This window comes from Heteronotia binoei, chromosome 7 (assembly GCF_032191835.1).
Source record: "Heteronotia binoei isolate CCM8104 ecotype False Entrance Well chromosome 7, APGP_CSIRO_Hbin_v1, whole genome shotgun sequence".
Classification (NCBI taxonomy): domain Eukaryota; kingdom Metazoa; phylum Chordata; class Lepidosauria; order Squamata; family Gekkonidae; genus Heteronotia; species Heteronotia binoei.
Genome location: NC_083229.1, coordinates 13,229,366 through 13,246,402, shown reverse-complemented (window position 1 = coordinate 13,246,402; position 17,037 = coordinate 13,229,366). Strand labels below are relative to the sequence as shown.

Here is a 17,037-nt window from a genome sequence, read left to right as displayed (position 1 = left end):
TGGAGAGCAGAAAGCAAGGGTTTAAATTTTAAATGGCTTACGAGCCAATACAAACTGGTTCATGCTCCTCTGACTTTAGACAGCACCCGTTCAGAAACAGCTGAATCTGATAGGAAGATCCTAACATTCTGTGGAACTTTCCAATATTTTGAGGTTGGACATAGCCCCCATTGGAGCTATTTTGTGATTGTCCCCCACCTTTTCTGTGGCTGCCATTTTGTTGTGGTGCCTGCTACCCACTATCAAAATTTCAAATTTGTCATAGGTTCAACAAGGTAAGAGACCCCTGGTCTAGCCTTACCTAAGTTGGCTTCCTTCAAAAGAGAAAATGCCATAGACTTGATATCCATTTCCTAAGCTGCTCGCTCTATTTACTGGCATTTACTAAGTCACCAATATATATATGGTGGGACAGTGGTACTGCTATAGGGGATCCCTGGCTATCAGATCCCCCTAGTGGTAGCAAGAGAGCTCTTACGCTCTTCAGGTGCTTTAGACCAGTGGTCCCCAACCTTTTTGGCACCAGGGACCGGTTTTGTGGAAGACCATTTTTCCATGGACCAGGGGTGGAGTCGGGGGGGGGGTGGCAATGGTTTCGGGATGATACAATTGTACACTTTATTTTGGTGTGGTGGTTAAGTGTGCAGACTCTTCTCTGGGAGAACCGGGTTTGATTCCCCACTCCTCCACTTGCAGCTGCTGGAATGGCCTTGGGTCAGCCAGAGCTCTCACAGAGCTTGTCCTTGAAAGGGCAGCTGCTGTGAGAGCTCTCTCAGCCCCACCCTCCTCACATGATTTCTATTGTGGGGGAGGAGGGTAAAGGTGATTGTGAGACCACTCTGAGATTTGGAGTGGAGGGCAGGTTATAAATCCAATGTCGTCTTATCAAAGATTTCAGGTTTTCACTCAATGCACAGCAGCCAGTAGAACACGGCACTTGATCCCGAAAGACTCTACAGACCCTAACAATGTCGTCGTCTTCTTCTTCTTCTTCTTCTTCTTCTTCTTCTTCTTCTTCTTCTTCTTCTTCTTCTTCTTCTTCTTCTTCTTCTTCTTCTTCTTCTTCTTCTTCTTCTTCTTCTTCTTCTTCTTCTTCTTCTTCTTCTTCTTCTTCTTCTTCTTCTTCTTCTTCTTCTTCTTCTTCTTCTTCTTCTTCTTCTTCTTCTTCTTCTTCTTCCTCCTCCTCCTCCTCCTCTCTCCTCCTCCTTCCTCCTCCTCCTCCTCCTCCTCCTCCTCCTCCTCCTCCTCCTCCTCCTCCTCCTCCTCCTTCTCCTTCTCCTCCTTCTCCTTCTCCTTCTCCTCCTCCTTCTCCTCCTCCTCCTTCTCCTCCTCCTTCTCCTTCTTCTCCTTCTCCTTCTTATTATTACATTGTAATATATAATTAAATAACTATACAATTCACAGCCCCGTTGCTAACAGGCCACGGATCAGTACTGGTTCATGGCCCTGGGGGACCCCTGCCTTAGGACAGTTTACAGCACCCACTTCTCTTTCTTTGTCTCTATACCAGCCTAAATTACTGCACTTCCTTTTCCTACAGACATGAGGCTCACCTCTTTCAGCCCTGAGGGACACGCCAATAAAGCCATTTCCTGGCACTCAGGCCCCTTCAGAGACAGACGCGTTACTGCTTCTCCCATCACTTGGAACAGTTTGATCCCATGGTGATCAGAGGCCAAGCGCACGGGGGACATTGCAAAGTCGGAATTCACCACAGTATCCCGTACGCCATTTAAGATGCAAAGAGCGACCCTTCCGCCTCAAAGAGCAACCCTTCTGTCTCAACACACACACACACACCCCATCCCGGGGCCTTCTGGAAGGAAATGAAAGAATATTAAATGCTTACGGGTTCACCTCTTTCTCCACGGTCCCCTTTTTCACCCTGCGGTCCTTGTTCTCCCTGAGGATCAAAAGAGGAGACAAACACTTGTGACAGTGACAGATGGGTCCAGGTACACACTGTCGACGTTTCCCTCCAGAGCCCTGACAGCGGCGAGAGGAAAACGTTTCGGGAGAAACAATACGCCACAGCATCGATAAAACAAGCTAAGCAGGGTCAGCCCTGCATAGTACTCGGATAGAATATCACCGAGGACGTCCAGGGTTGCTACGCAGAGGCAGGCGACAACAAACCACCTCTCTTTGCCTCTTGCCTTGAAAATGGCATCAGGGGTTTCCATAAATTGACAGCGACCTAATGGCGCTGGACGACTGCCCTGACGAGGATGGCGTGGACTAACCCCACCTACTTCACAAGAGGCCTGTGGCGAGAAGAAGAAGGCGATTGCGATCTTCTTTGAGACGTCTTAGGACAAAGAAAAGCAGAGCAGAGAAGTCAATTCTCCTTCATAGTTTTGGATCTCACGCTGAAACTGATCAGTGGCCAACCGGGGGCAAAATGCACTGATCAGAACTGACTGCCCCCAAATGTAGCACCGGCCTCTAGGTTCAATGGCTTCCGAAGCAGATTACAGAGCCAGTTTGGTGTCCGGTTAAGTGCATGGAATGTTATCTGGGAGAATCTTGATTTGATTCCTCACTCCTCCACGGGCAGCTGCTGGAATGGCCTTAGGTCAGCCATAGCTCTCGCAGGAGTTGTCCTTGAAAGGGCAGCTGCTGTAAGAGCTCTCTCAGCCCCCACTCACCTCACAGGGTGTCTGTTGTGGGGGAGGAAGGTAAAGGAGATTGTGACTGCTCTGAGACTCTGAGATTCAGAGTGCAGGGCAGGATATAAATCCAAATCTAATCCAGAACCTCCATATTCAGAGGCAGTCTACCACTGAATTTCAACTGCTGTGAGGCCAACAATGGAGGAGGGGGGTGAAGACTTTGTGCCCTGAAGAAGTTAGAAGAAGATATTGGATTTATATCCCGCCCTCCACTCCAAAGAGTCTCAGAGCGGCTCACAATCTCCTTTACCTTCCTCCCCACAACAGACACCCTGTGAGGAAGATGAAGATATTGGATTTATATCCCGCCCCTCCACTCTGAAGAGTCTCAGAGCGGCTCACAATCTCCTTTACCTTCCTCCCCCACAACAGACACCCTGTGAGGTGGGTGGGGCTGGAGAGGGCTCTCACAGCAGCTGCCCTTTCAAGGACAACCTCTGCCAGAGCTATGGCTGACCCAAGGCCATGCTAGCAGGTGCAAGTGGAGGAGTGGGGAATCAAACCCGGTTCTCCCAGATAAGAGTCCGCACACTTCACCGCTACACCAAACTGGCTCTCCTGCTTGAAGAGCCGCTATAGGAAACAGAAGGCTGGACCGATCCAGTAGGTCTGATCCAGAAACAGGTTTCCTGGGGCAGACTGCAGGCTTGGCCTGGGTTCCCTACCTTGGCTCGCTGCGAGGAAAGCAGCTACACGCAAATAATATTGTGCATTCAATTGGCGTTACCGCCTCCCCTCCGCTTCTGCGCTAATCACTAAAGTGGATTAAAATCCCTAACCACGCGCGAGCCAACGCGCCCTCCTGATTGTTCCAGGCCAGCAAGCGCTCCCGAGGCAAAACCAGGTGGCCGCAAATCACAATTTCATTCCGCAGCCGACAGAGATGATGGCAGCCCAGAGTCGCGCAAATGCAATATATGCAAACTAGCCTCCCGAGATGGCCAATTACATTGAGAGCAAGAGCCTGCAAGCGACTCCGGCTTGGAAGGATTCTTAAATGGGAATGCATTTTGCAGAAAGCGTTTTTGTTGAAACGTAACCCATCGGTTCCTCTTCTGGAGTCTGCAAACCAACAGATAGCGGGGCTTGGAAAGAGCTCCTGCCAGTCACAGCAGACAGGACAAGGTCAGAGAGATGGAAGGGTTCCTGATTTAGGATAAGGCAGCTCCAGCTATTCAAAACAAAGTTCGCATTAATCTTGCACGGAGAATCTCCGCTGCCATCTAGTGGCCTGGAGAAAGATGACAGGACAATGAGAATGGCTTTGATCGTTTCTTTTTCCTCGTTCAGTTTGCCAGCGCGGACTGCTCGTTTAAGGGGGGGGGGGGGGGGACCCATAAAGCCATTCCAAATCTTGACACCCTCTTTTTAACGATGAAGCCGGCCAAGGCGCAAACTTACAGCTTAATCAAAATAACGAGAAGGATAATCTTTAATAACTGTAAAGGCTAGTCAGCGTTGTCCTGGAAACAGAAATTGCCAATTAACCTAATGGAAGCTACTTATACGTTTTGTCCCTTTTGCTGGTCGCATGCTGTTCCAGCTGTTTTTCCCAGCTTGGGGGGGAGCGGAGGAATACAAATCTTCTGTTAATTGCAAATAAGAATACATATTTTTCCACCCAGGTTTCGGACTTCAGTGTGAAAAAAGTGCCCTGTCCTTTAAAAAGAGGTTAAAATGTGGAAATGGGGCAGGTGAAGCTTTTCAAGGTATGGAGGCAAATAGTATCCATTAGAAAATAATGTCCTATTAAGCCTCTCTTAAAAGGGCACAGCAATTTTCCCTCCAGGTTGTTGGCCAGTTTAATGCCAACACGAGACTGTCTGAGCAGCTAGAACAGGGGTAGGGAACAGTGTTTTTTGCCTACAACTCCCATCAGCCCCAGCCATTGGCCACGCTGGCTGGGGCTGATGGGAGTTGTAGGCAAAAAAAACATCTGCTGAGCCACTGTTCCCTACCCCTAAGCTAGAAGAAGGAACTGCTCTTTTAACTGAAGTAGTCTGGAGGCCTGACTCTTTATTTTTAGACCAAGCCAATGGAACCCAGAAGATTTATCAGGACCATGCAGAGGTAACTGAGGGCCCCGAGCAAACCATGCTTTTGAAGGCTTCTTTCCCAGGCTCCTCCACTCTTGGTAGGAGAGTGGGTAGGATTTGATTTGATTTATTGGATTTCTAGGATTGGAGCAAGATCAATCCTTACACACACACACACACATAAATACATAGATACACTCTAATGCTCAGCTATAACGATGAATTAGTCCAGGGGTGGCCAAACTTGCTTAACTTAAGAGCCATAGAGCAGGGGTGGCCAATGGTAGCTCTCGAGATGTTTTTTTTTTGCCTACAATTCCCATCAGCCCCAGCCATTGGCCATGGTGGCTGGGGCTGATGGGAGTTGTAGGCAAAAAACATCTGGAGAGCTACCATTGGCCACCCCTGCCTTATAGAATAAGAGCCACAAGACATGAACATCAGATGTTTGAGACCCACAAGAGAAGGAAGGAAGGAAGGAAGGAAGGAAGGAAGGAAGGAAGGAAGGAAGGAAGGAAGGAAGGAAGGAAGGAAGGAAGGAAGGAAGGAAGGAAGGAAGGAAGGAAGGAAGGAAGGAAGGCAAATAGATGGAGAGGGAGGCGCAGGTGGAAAGAAAGCAACTTTAACTTTAAATCTATTCTCCAAGCTTGGCTTGGCTTGGAGAAGTGATTTAAATCTATTCTCCAAGCTGCTAGCTGGCTTGGCTTGGAGAAGTGATTTAAAGAGAGAAATGCCTTCTTCAATCCAGCTGACAGGGCGGGGGGGGGGGGCGGGCTTCAAGAGCCATACAATATGTGTGAATAGTTTGGCCACCCCTGAATTAGTTACTTCTGCAAAATCTTTACAAAACTAAAAATATTTTTTTAAAAAAAAAAATCAGACTTACAGGAACGCTAGGATGAGGTGTAAACACGGATGTCTGGAAAGAGAATAAAGAGAGAGAAAGTAGCATACAGCACCGGTTTTGTGATGGCAATAAATCGGTCTTAATTGACGAGTTATCTGATTCCACCAGAGATCTGGAAGCATGGGGGCACAGTACTACATAGCTCACTTCACAAAGTACTTGTCACCTGCTGGGAACAAGGCAAATTACCACAGGACTTTCGCGATGCAATCATCATCACCCTATACAAGAACAAAGGGGAAAAGTCAGACTGCTCCAACTACCGGGGGATAACCCTGCTCTCCATCGCAGGCAAAATCCTTGCCAGAATACTCCTGAACAGACTGGTGCCCACCATTGCAGAAGAACTCCTCCCAGAGAGCCAGTGCGGCTTCAGAGCTAACAGGAGCACCACCGACATGGTATTTGTTCTCAGGCAGCTCCAAGAGAAATGCAGGGAACAGAACAAGGGTCTGTATGTGACTTTTGTCGACCTTACCAAAGCTTTCGATACCGTTAGCAGGAAAGGCCTGTGGCAAATCTTGGAACGTTTAGGATGTCCCCCAAGGTTCCTCAGCATGATCATCCAGCTACACGAAGACCAGCGAGGCCAAGTCAGACACTGCAACGACCTCTCGGAGCCCTTCCCAATAGGCACAGGTGTAAAGCAAGGCTGCGTTCTCGCGCCAACTCTCTTTACGATCTTCTTTAGCATGATGCTTCAAAGAGCCGCAGTAGATCTAGATGAGGACGATGGTGTCTACATCCGCTATCGCACCGATGGCAGCCTGTTCAACCTGAGGCGACTAAAGGCACACTCCAAGACAATGGAAAAACTCATCCGAGAGCTACTGTTTGCTGATGATGCTGCACTCGTCTCCCACTCGGTATCAGCTCTGCAGCATATGACGTCCTGCTTTGCAGAGGCTGCCAAGCTATTCGGCCTAGAAGTTAGTCTGAAGAAGACAGAAGTTCTCCACCAGCCTGCACCCCAGGAAGATTATCACCCTCCCTGCATCACTGTGGGTGAATCAGTTCTGAAGACAGTCCAGCAGTTCAGCTACCTGGGGTGCATCATCTCCTCAGATGCCAAGATCGACAAGGAGATTGACAACAGGCTGGCAAAGGCAAACCGTGCATTTGGCCGACTGCACAAAAGAGTGTGGAGCAACAAGCATCTGAAAAAAGGCACAAAGATCAATGTTTACAAAGCGGTTGTGATGACAACCCTCATCTATGGCTCCGAATCGTGGGTTTTATACCGTCATCACCTGCGACTCCTTGAGCGCTTTCATCAGCGCTGCCTTCGCACCATCCTCAACATCCACTGGAGTGACTTTGTGACCAACACTGAAGTCCTCAAGCGGGCAGAGGTTACCAGCATCGAGGCACTGCTGTTGAAGACGCAGCTGCGCTGGGCAGGGCATATTTCTAGGATGGAAAACCACCGCCTTCCCAAGATTGCTCTGTATGGCGAACTCTCCACCGGCCATCGAAATAGAGGGGCACCAAAGAAGAGGTACAAGGACTCCTTGAAGAAATCCCTTAGCACCTGTCACATCAACCATCACCAGTGGTCTGACCTAGCCTCAGATCGCAAAGCATGGAGGCACACCATCCACCAGGCTGTCTCTTCTTTTGAGAACGCACGCATAGCTGGTCTTGAAGACAAAAGGAGATTGAGGAAGAATCGCACTGCTACAGCACCAACCCTAAATCAGACTTTTCCCTGCAGCCGCTGTGGCCGGACCTGCCTGTCCCACATTGGTCTTGTCAGCCACCAGCGAGCCTGCAGCAAACGTGGACTATTGCACCCTTCTTAAATCTTCGTTTGCGAAGCCAAGCCGAGAGAGAGAGAGATCTGATTCTATTATTCAACAGCACAGCATGGAACAAGGATGGTAAAAATGAAGAAAGATCCAGGAACACCTGGGAAATAAGGAATCCCTATCGTATCTCAAATGTCAGAGAAGAATTAACACAGTTATTATAAAAGTTCTTAGATACTTCCTCCCTGGATATTACACACTGCAAACCTTACTAAAATGAACGGGAATGAAACAAGAATACTGGGGGACTTCAAGGCAAATTGTACCCATTAACTTCAGGAGACTTCACTCTCTCTCCTTGAGGTGGTTCACTGAAAATCCGTTCCCCCTCCCTGTTTGTGCACACTGTTATGTATTGGGTTTACTGGGTTCTTGTCACCTGACTTTGAGGCAGACACTCCTTGCAAACCAGGATCCTGAAGCCTGGAAGAACTGGCCAATCAGGATGCTAGGCATGTAACAACTTGTAACAAAGAGATGCAAATGAAAGATCGTGAAGTGAGCCAACAGGAGCAACTGTTGCCTGCCAGGGGTGTGTGGTTAACCGTGGCCAGATTGTATATCGTTGCCGTGTTGCCGGTGTTTCTCTGTAACTGTTTCTTCTTGCAATAAAGCGGCTCTTTGTTGATTCAGAGCCTACGAAGGCATACAGAAATGATGTGCAAACTGGGCAGTCCCAAAGATGCTTTGCTATGCATGGTCATAATCAGGATGGAGGGGAAACCTGGGTACTGCGATGGCTGCCAGCTGCATTTGCAATTATGTCGCTTTGGTCCACGTCAACAAATACATGGGGGCAATTTTGGCTTCTCCTGGGTGAAGAAAAAGAGAAATCTCATCTGAAGTTGGATGGTCCAGGCTAGCCTGATCTTGTAGGATCGTGGAAGCTACGCTGGGGCGGCCCTGGTTAATACATGGATGCAGGGCTCTTTTCCCAGCAGGAGCTCCTCTGCATATTAGGCCACACACCCCCAATGTAGCCAATCCTCCTGGAGCTTACAATAGGCCCTGTACTAATAGCCCTCTAAGCTCTTGGAGGATTGGCTACATCCGGGGGGGGGGGGCATGGCCTAATATGCAGAGGAGCTTCTGCTAGAAAAAGATCCCTGCTTGGATGGGAGAGCATCTACGGGACTGCCACTCCCCATATGTGCCCTGGAGATCACTACAATCTAGCACACAACATCTACTGACCGTCCCTGGCCCGAAGGACGTCTGTCTTGCCTCAACCAGGGCCAGGGCCTTTTCAGCCTTGGCCCCAGCCTGGTGGAATCAGCTCCCTCTAGAGATCCGTCCCGTCAACAAATGGTTATCTTTTCGTTGGGCCTGTAAAACGGAGCTACCCTTGGGTTGAGGCAGTGGGCGTCCTACTCCACCGGCGGGCCCTATATGGCAATCCATCTCTGCTGTAACATAAATTTATTTTATTGACTCTCTTCGGTTCATATTATACGTGCCCAACTGAGCCACCATTTATAATCCGTATGCTCTGTCCAACTGTACTGTCCACATCGCTCTGGTTTTAGCTGTTGCTTTTATATACTTTGTGATCCGCCCTGAGCCCATCCTCAGGAAAGGGCGGACTGTAAATTGCCTAAAATAAAATAAATAAAAATAAACCAAGGGAGTCCAGGGTCTCTGTGCAGAGGTCGACCATGGCGAACCACCTCTGATCATCTTTTGGCTTGGAAATCCCCTGGGATTGTCATAAGTCAGCTGCGACTGGGTGGCTCTTTCCACCATCAGCACAGTGGACTCCAGTCTCTCTACCCTAACCTGGATGGCTCAGGCTAGTCTGATCCTGACAAAAGCTAAGCAGGATTAGCCCGGGTTAGTCCTTGGACAGGCGGAGAGGTGATAGGATCACCATCTTCAAGTCCTTGAGGATGGTGTGGGATTGTTTTCTGTGGCCCCAGAAGGTAGGGACAGAACCAGTGGGTTGAAATGAAATCAAAAGAGTTTCCAGCTCAACATTAGGAAGAGCTTCCTGACCGTTAGAGCGATTCCTCAGTGGAACAGGCTTCCTTGGGAGATGGTGGGCTCTCCTTCTCCTTGGCCAAATTTGTGGGTTTCCACTTGTGAACCTCCTGATGGCACTTGGTGTTGTTGTTTTTTTTGCTACTGTGTGACACAGAGTGTTGGACTGGATGGGCCACTGCCTGATCCAACATGGCTTCTCTTATGTGACACAGAGTGTTGGACTGGATGGGCCACTGGCCTGATCCAACATGGCTTCTCTTATGTTCTTCTGTGACACAGAGTGTTGGATTGAATGGGCCATTGGCCTGCTCCAACATGGCTTCTCTTATGTTCTTCCTTGGAGGTTTTTCAACAGAGGCTAGATGGCCATCTGACAGTGATGAAGATCCTGTGAATTTGGGGTAGGTATTTGTGGGTTTCCTGCATTGTGCAGGGGGTTGGACTAATTACCCTGGAGGTCCCTTCCAACTCTATGATTCTATGATTCTAGGAGACTGCCATGGTTATCCAGGGTCATGACACAGAGGCCGGAGACAGCAAACCACCTTTGCCTGTCTCTAACCACCTTTGCCTGTCTCTAACCCTGGAAACCCTACAAGGTCCCCATAATTTGAAGTTTAAAAGGATAAAAGGAAATACTTGAGCATTTTATAGTCCCCTTAATCGCCACTTCCTCCCGTCCCATCACATGACTTACTGTTCATTCATAGACCTTTATTGGCATATCAGCAGTCACAGAATAAATAAAATATCCAATCCATGATACCTAAAATCTATCCAGTGTAAAATTCCATACAAAAAACCCTACATGGAATAAAACAATATTATCTAAAACCTCCCTGAACTTTAGGGACTTCCACAAGAAATTTAGCGACAACATTAGTAATTTCAGGAGCCAAATTGTTCAGAAGAAATTGACATTTCAGATTGTTACTCAAGTATTTTTCAGGATGCAGTAAGTTTGAAAGCAATTTTTCCCCAGGGGACTCATACAAAGGGCAATCTATGATTATATGATCAATTGTATCTAGAATCATAGAGTTGGAAGGGGCCTCCAGGGTCATCTAGTCCAATCCCCTGCACAATGCAGGAAACCCACAAATACCTACCCCAAATTCACAGGATCTTCATTGCTGTCAGATGGCCATCTAGCCTCTGTTGAAAAACCTCCAAGGAAGGAGAGCCCACCACCTCCCGAGGAAGCCCGTTCCACTGAGGAATCGCTCTGTCAGGAAGTTCTTCCTAACGTTGAGACGGAAACTCTTCTGATTTAATTTCAACCCATTGGTTCTAGTCCTACCTTCTGGGGCCACAGAAAACAATTCCACACCACCCTCTATATGACAGCCCTTCAAGTACTTGAAGATGATGATCATATCACCTCTCAGCCACCTCCTCTCCAGGGCATCTAAGGGATTAAGACCATAGGGGCAGAAAAGTTCTTGCCTCTGGGTCTTGTGATATCTGCCATAAAGCATCCTAGAAGGGAATGAATTAACACTGGTTAATACAAAGGCTCTACACTGTGAAGGAATATCAAGGTTATGGAGATATCGAGCCATCCTGCCTATGTGATTAGTTAGACCAAGCATGGCGGGTGATCAAATATAAGGGTGAGTTGGTTGTAATCTTTGCAATTTGATGTCCACTACTTACTGTTCCCGGTGGGCCTGGGGGACCAGCAGGGCCAATGTCACCCTAAAAAAAAAAAAGCAGACAAGAGTTAAAGGTGGGAGCAAATACGGCGTAGCGTTCCTACCTGAGGGACATGGCTGACCTCAACTAGCTCATCTGATAGGAGAAGAAGACAACCACAGATTGATACCCCGCCCTTCTCTCTGAATCTGAGTCTCAGAGCAGCTTACAATCTCTTTCATCTCCATCCCCCACAACAGACACCCTGTGAGGTAGGTGGGGCTGAGAGAGCTCTCCCAGAAGCTGCCCTTTCAAGGACAACCTCTACGAGAGCCATGACTGATTCAAGGCCATTCCGGTAGCTGCAAGTGGAGGAGTGGGGAATCATACCCGGTTCTTCCAGATAAGAGTCATCGCACCGGATAAGAGAAAACATTGGAATTGCTACAGATAAATACCTTTGGCCTACCATTGCTGAATTAGTCCATTGGGAGTCTATGCCCTGGAGAACGACTACATGAGGGAAGAGCGGTGTTAATTGAATGGTACACAATATGAGGCATCTTTGTGGGCCTCATTCTTCCAGTTCAGGATGAAACCCAAAGCACTCCATAGTGGTGGAAAATGGTTACACTGGGAGCATCACAACTGACTCATCAAAGCGCAAAACAAAGCAAAAACCTCCTAAACTGTTGATAAAAAATTGTCCAACTCTTCCTCTAATTTAGGGTTGCCAGCCCCCACTGGGGGTGGGGGAGCCCTTGCTTTCACAGGCTCTTGCCCACCACTGGCCATCTGGGGAAAATCCCATCCCCAACAAACCTTTTTGGGCCCACTTCTGTTTTGTGGTTGACTTCCAGTTTCAGGACTACTTCCCGTTGGGAGTGACACTCTGGTTTTGGGGTAAATTCTATATTTGAAGCTGAATTTACCATAGAGTTTTCCCACAAAACCAGAGTATCTCCCCTGACTGGAAGTAGGCCAAATAATGCCCAACATCACTTCTGGTCTCCTGGAAGGATGTCAGGAGACCCCAACAGAAGAAGAAGAAGAAGATATTGGATTTATATCCTGCCCTCCACTCCAAAGAGTCTCAGAGCGGCTCACAATCTCCTTTACCTTCCTCCCCCACAACAGACACCCTGTGAGGTGGGTGGGGCTGGAGAGGGCTCTCACAGCAGCTGCCCTTTCAAGGACAACCTCTGCCAGAGCTATGGCTGACCCAAGGCCATGCTAGCAGGTGCAAGTGGAGGAGTGGGGAATCAAACCCAGTTCTCCCACATAAGAGTCTGCACACTTAACCACTACAGAGGAAGAAGGTCTATGAGAGCTATGGCTGACCCAAGGCCATTCCAGCAGCTGCAAGTGGAGGAGTGGGGAATCAAACCCGGTTCTCCCAGATAAGAGTCTACACACTTAACAACTACAGGAGAAGAAGGTCTATGAGAGCTATGGCTGACCCAAGGCCATGATAGCAGGTGCAAGTGGAGGAGTGGGGAATCAAACCCAGTTCTCCCAGATAAGAGTCCGCACACTTAACCACTACACCAAACTGGCCAGATAAGTTGACCTGCCAACACTACCCTAATTGTTTTGCTTCCCCTCCTCAAAAATGAAGTTTATCTTCATTTCCTGTATGTCAGGAGTGAAAATTGCATACAATTCAACTTCCACCTAACCGACTTCTGTTCTGTCTCAATCCTGCACTGCTCCAATCTAGTTTTTTTCCAGGAATTCAGGAGTCCTGAATTCAGAGTAAATAGTTCTGTGGAAGGTGGTCTGAAATAGTCTATAAAACCCCACCATTGATGAAACATTCCTGAAGTTCACCCAGCCCTGACATAGATGAAACATCATCTTATTTCCCCGAGGTCAAAGATCAATTAAATATCAAGTCTCTGGTCCTCAAATCTGAAACAAATAGAAGTTCCACGTCTGCACATCCCATCAATAAATACCAAGAATTATTGACTGTTCTCTGTATTGAGTGAAAACAAACAAACAAAAAAGGGGACGGAGAAAAATTTCAACCCAAAGCAAACCAGGTAACCAAAAAGGTTGAAAAAGAAGAAAGATATTGTACATGGAAATACTGATGATCAACTGCAACAAAACTAAATCTTTAATCTTTACAATACATGTCAGACAATGCTTTTTTCGGTTAAGATTACATCCGTATATAAAAATGATCACATAGACTAGGTTTCTCTCTTTGCTGTCAATTAGGACCAGCGAAGATAGCTTTCCAGATGATAGATGTTAGTGATGCCAATTTTTCTATAAGCAAAGTGAGATACAATTGTATTGTATTTTATATAAAAAAATTATTAGGTCAAATAATCTGATGGTTTTCGGGAGGGGGGCTGGGAGGGGACAAATAGGTGATCATAGGATCCCATACAAAATTACACATGGTGTGAAGAAGAAGATATTGGATTTATATCCCACCCTCCACTCTGAAGAGTCTCAGAGCAGCTCACAATCTCCTTTACCTTCCTCCCCCCGCAACACACACCCTGTGAGGCAGATGAAGATATTGGATTTATATCCCGCCCTCCACTCCGAAGAGCCTCAGAGCGGCTCACAATCTCCTTTCCCTTCCTCCCCCACAACAGACACCCTGTGAGGTGGGTGGGGCTGGAGAAGGCTCTCACAGCAGCTGCCCTTTCAAGGACAACCTCTGCCAGAGCTATGGCTGACCCAAGGCCATGCCAGCAGGTGCAAGTGGAGGAGTGGGGAATCAAACCCGGTTCTCCCAGATAAGAGTCCGTACACTTAACCACTACACCAAACTGGCTCTGTGGATAAAGAGGAGAAAGAGACCCACGGGAATTTCCATCCTACTACAGATCTTATTGCCCTCCACAGTATTTCCGAGGACCCCTGTTCCATAACAGTAGCATCCAGGGGAACTCAGCAGGATGTTATGGAGGGCTACAACATTATGCATGGGATAGAGAAGGTAGAAGAAAGAAGTGCTTTTCTCCCTTTCTCACAATACAAGAACTTGTGAGCACTCAATGAAATTGCTGAGCATTCGGGTTAGAACAGATAAACGGAAGTACTTCTTCACCCAAAGAATGATTAACACATGGAATTCACTGCCACAGGAAGTGGCGGCAGCTACATGCATAGAAGAATAGTAGAAGAATTGCAGATTTATACCCTGCCATTCTCTCCGAACCAGAGACTCAGAGCGGCTTACAATCTCCTATATCTTCTCCCCCAACAACAGACACCCTGTGAGGTGGGTGGGGCTGGAGAGGGCTCTCACAGCAGCTGCCCTTTCAAGGACAACCTCTGCCACAGCTATGGCTAACCCAAGGCCACTCCAGCAGGTGCAAGTGGAGGAGTGGGGAATCAAAGCCGGTTCTCCCAGATAAGAGTCCGCACACTTCACCACTACATCAAACTGGCTCTCTTGGCCATAGACAGCCTCAAGAGGGGACTGGATCAACATATGAAGCAGAGATCCACCAGTGGCTATTAGCCACAAAGTATAGATGGAACTCTCTGTCTGGGGCAGTGATGCTCTGTATTCTTGGTGCTTGGGGGGGCAACAGCGGGAGGGCTTCTAGTGTCCTAGTCCCACTGGTGGACCTCCTGATGGCACCTGGATTTTTTTTGGGGGGGGGGCACTGTGTGACAGTGTTGGACTGGATTGGACTGGGTGGGCCTGGATTTCATCCTGTTGGACTGGATGGGCCATTGGCCTGATCCAACATGGCACCCATTGTGTTCTTATCTTATGGAAGAAGGGAGAGGGGAAAGTTCCATTCTACTAACTGTCCATACTTCAGGTCCAGCCGTCTCCCTAATTAATTGTTGAATTAAGTTCCAAATCCCAATTGCATTTCAGTGGTTATCAAATAACCCAGAGGTTATTAAAGAACAAATGTTATAGTAGGGGTTATTTTATTTGTAGGCCAAATATTCAATAGGTCAAGAAACATAAGGTATGTAGGTCTGGCCACACCTATTATTTTATGTTAGGGAGGTCCTGAGAATCTTTTATTTGTCATCAAGCTCACCTTTTCACCTCTTTCGCCTTTGAAGCCAACGAGCCCGGCTCTTCCTTTTTCACCCTGTTGAGGCATAGAACAAACACACATCATGGACTGTAAAGAAATATGACAACCTTTATACGACTGGTTGAAAATAGATGGATAGATGAAGGGGGAAAAACGTAGAAATAAGAAAATGGGGTTAGGTTAAAGGAGAATTGAAAATGTGAATGATGAAGTGTATTTTAAAAAACAGACTTAAGCTCTCACTCTCCAGCATATTAATTGTCGTTTTGTTTATTGTTGGTTGTACTATGTGCTGATGTGTTGGGTCTTTTATGCTTTTTTTATGTATAAGGGAAAGACGGTGGCTCAGTGGTAGAGCATCTGCTTGGTAAGCAGAATGTCCCAGGTTCAATCCCCGGCATCTCCAACCAAAAAGGGTCCAGGCAAATAGGTGTGAAAAACCTCAGCTTGAGACCCTGGAGAGCCACTGCCAGTCTGAGTAGACAATACTGACTTTGATGGACCCAGGGTCTGGTTCAGTAGAAGGCAGCTTCATATGTTCTTCATATGTTCATATACGTATTTTAACGTTTTTAAAATGTTTCTTTATGTCTTCACTGGAAATAAAAAAGACAACATTATAAAAAAGACATACACATTATGGTTATGTCATTCCGGCTATTGCGCAGTCCATGTCCAATAGCACCACCGTTGCTCCTTTCTTCAGTGGGCAATTCTGGTTCAAAAGCAGAGCTCTTGCACAGCGTGCAAAGGGCTGCAGGCTTAATCCTCAACATCGTCGTTTCAAATACTGGGGATTATGAAAGACCCTTGTCTGCTGGAAACTCTGGAATAGCTTTGCCAATCAGAGCCGACAACACTGAGCAACACGGACCAATGGTAAGATTGCTAGAGAGAGAGACGTGGAGGTAAGAGAAATGAGGGAGAGGCTGCTAGCAATGGTGTGACATCACTTCCGGGGAAATCCATAGCCAGAAATATAGCCCTGTTTCATAACCAGAAATATGTCTTACCTCTCTAGGTATCATAACCAGAAATATATCATACCGCTCAAGGAATCACCAAAAACTCTATAGTAAAACCAAAGAGTTTCCAGCAATTCCTAGAGAGGACCGAACGTCACTTCTGGGTTTTTTTTCCCCTGGAAGTGACATCACATTGTCACAAATAGCAGTTGTTTTCTTTTGCTCACTGGCCACTGGAGTGCTGGCAGGTAAGGCCTGATGGTGGTGAAACATCTCCCGCCCCCAGAGGGCATATGGCGACCCTAACCAATAGCCTGACATCGTATTTAGCAGCTCCTTGTGTTCAGTGGCAGTACCAGCAGTTCAATCAAAGGCCTGAGGAACGAGAGGAATTAGGAAGAGACAACAGAGGCCTTTATTAACGGCAGGGTTCATTTGTGGAAAACGCCAACGCTCCCTAGATCGTCATGAAAGAGTCTTCTTTCCATCAAGGTTGAGGTTAAACTAGGAACCGTCCCACAGATCACTCACCTGATCTCCCTTTTCTCCTCTCAGTCCTGGTAAACCAGGTGGACCTGGGAGGCCGGCTTCGCCCTAAACACAAAGTAGAACCAGAACACATTCAGAAAAGGTAAAGGTGGTCCCCTGTGCAAGCACCATTTGTTTCCGACTCCGGGGTGACATCGCATCACGACGTTTTCACGGCAGACTTTTTGTGGGGTGGTTTGCCATTGCCTTCCCCAGTCGTCTACACCTTCCCTCCAGCAAGTCCTTTTCTCCCTTTCTCAAAATACAAGAACTCGTGGGCATTCTATGAAATTGCTGAGCAGTTGAAGATGAAGAAGAAGAAGAAGATGAAGATATTGGATTTATATCCCGCCCTCCACTCCGAAGAGTCTCAGAGCGGCTCACAATCTCCTTTACCTTCCTCCCCCACAACAGACACCCTGTGAGGTGGGTGGGGCTGGAGAGGGCTCTCACAGCAGCTGCCCTTTCAAGGACA

General features: G+C 47.5%; 1 protein-coding gene across 1 annotated transcript in view; it reads right to left on the bottom strand.

The window, feature by feature from the left end:
* Nucleotides 1-17,037, bottom strand: part of LOC132574858 (collagen alpha-1(XXII) chain-like) — a 268,798-nt gene that overhangs the window by 83,884 nt on the left and 167,877 nt on the right. The window contains 5 exon segments of the mRNA XM_060243090.1: nucleotides 1,850-1,903; nucleotides 5,595-5,627; nucleotides 11,060-11,101; nucleotides 15,070-15,123; nucleotides 16,566-16,628. Of these exon segments, the coding sequence (XP_060099073.1) occupies nucleotides 1,850-1,903; nucleotides 5,595-5,627; nucleotides 11,060-11,101; nucleotides 15,070-15,123; nucleotides 16,566-16,628 (246 nt within the window).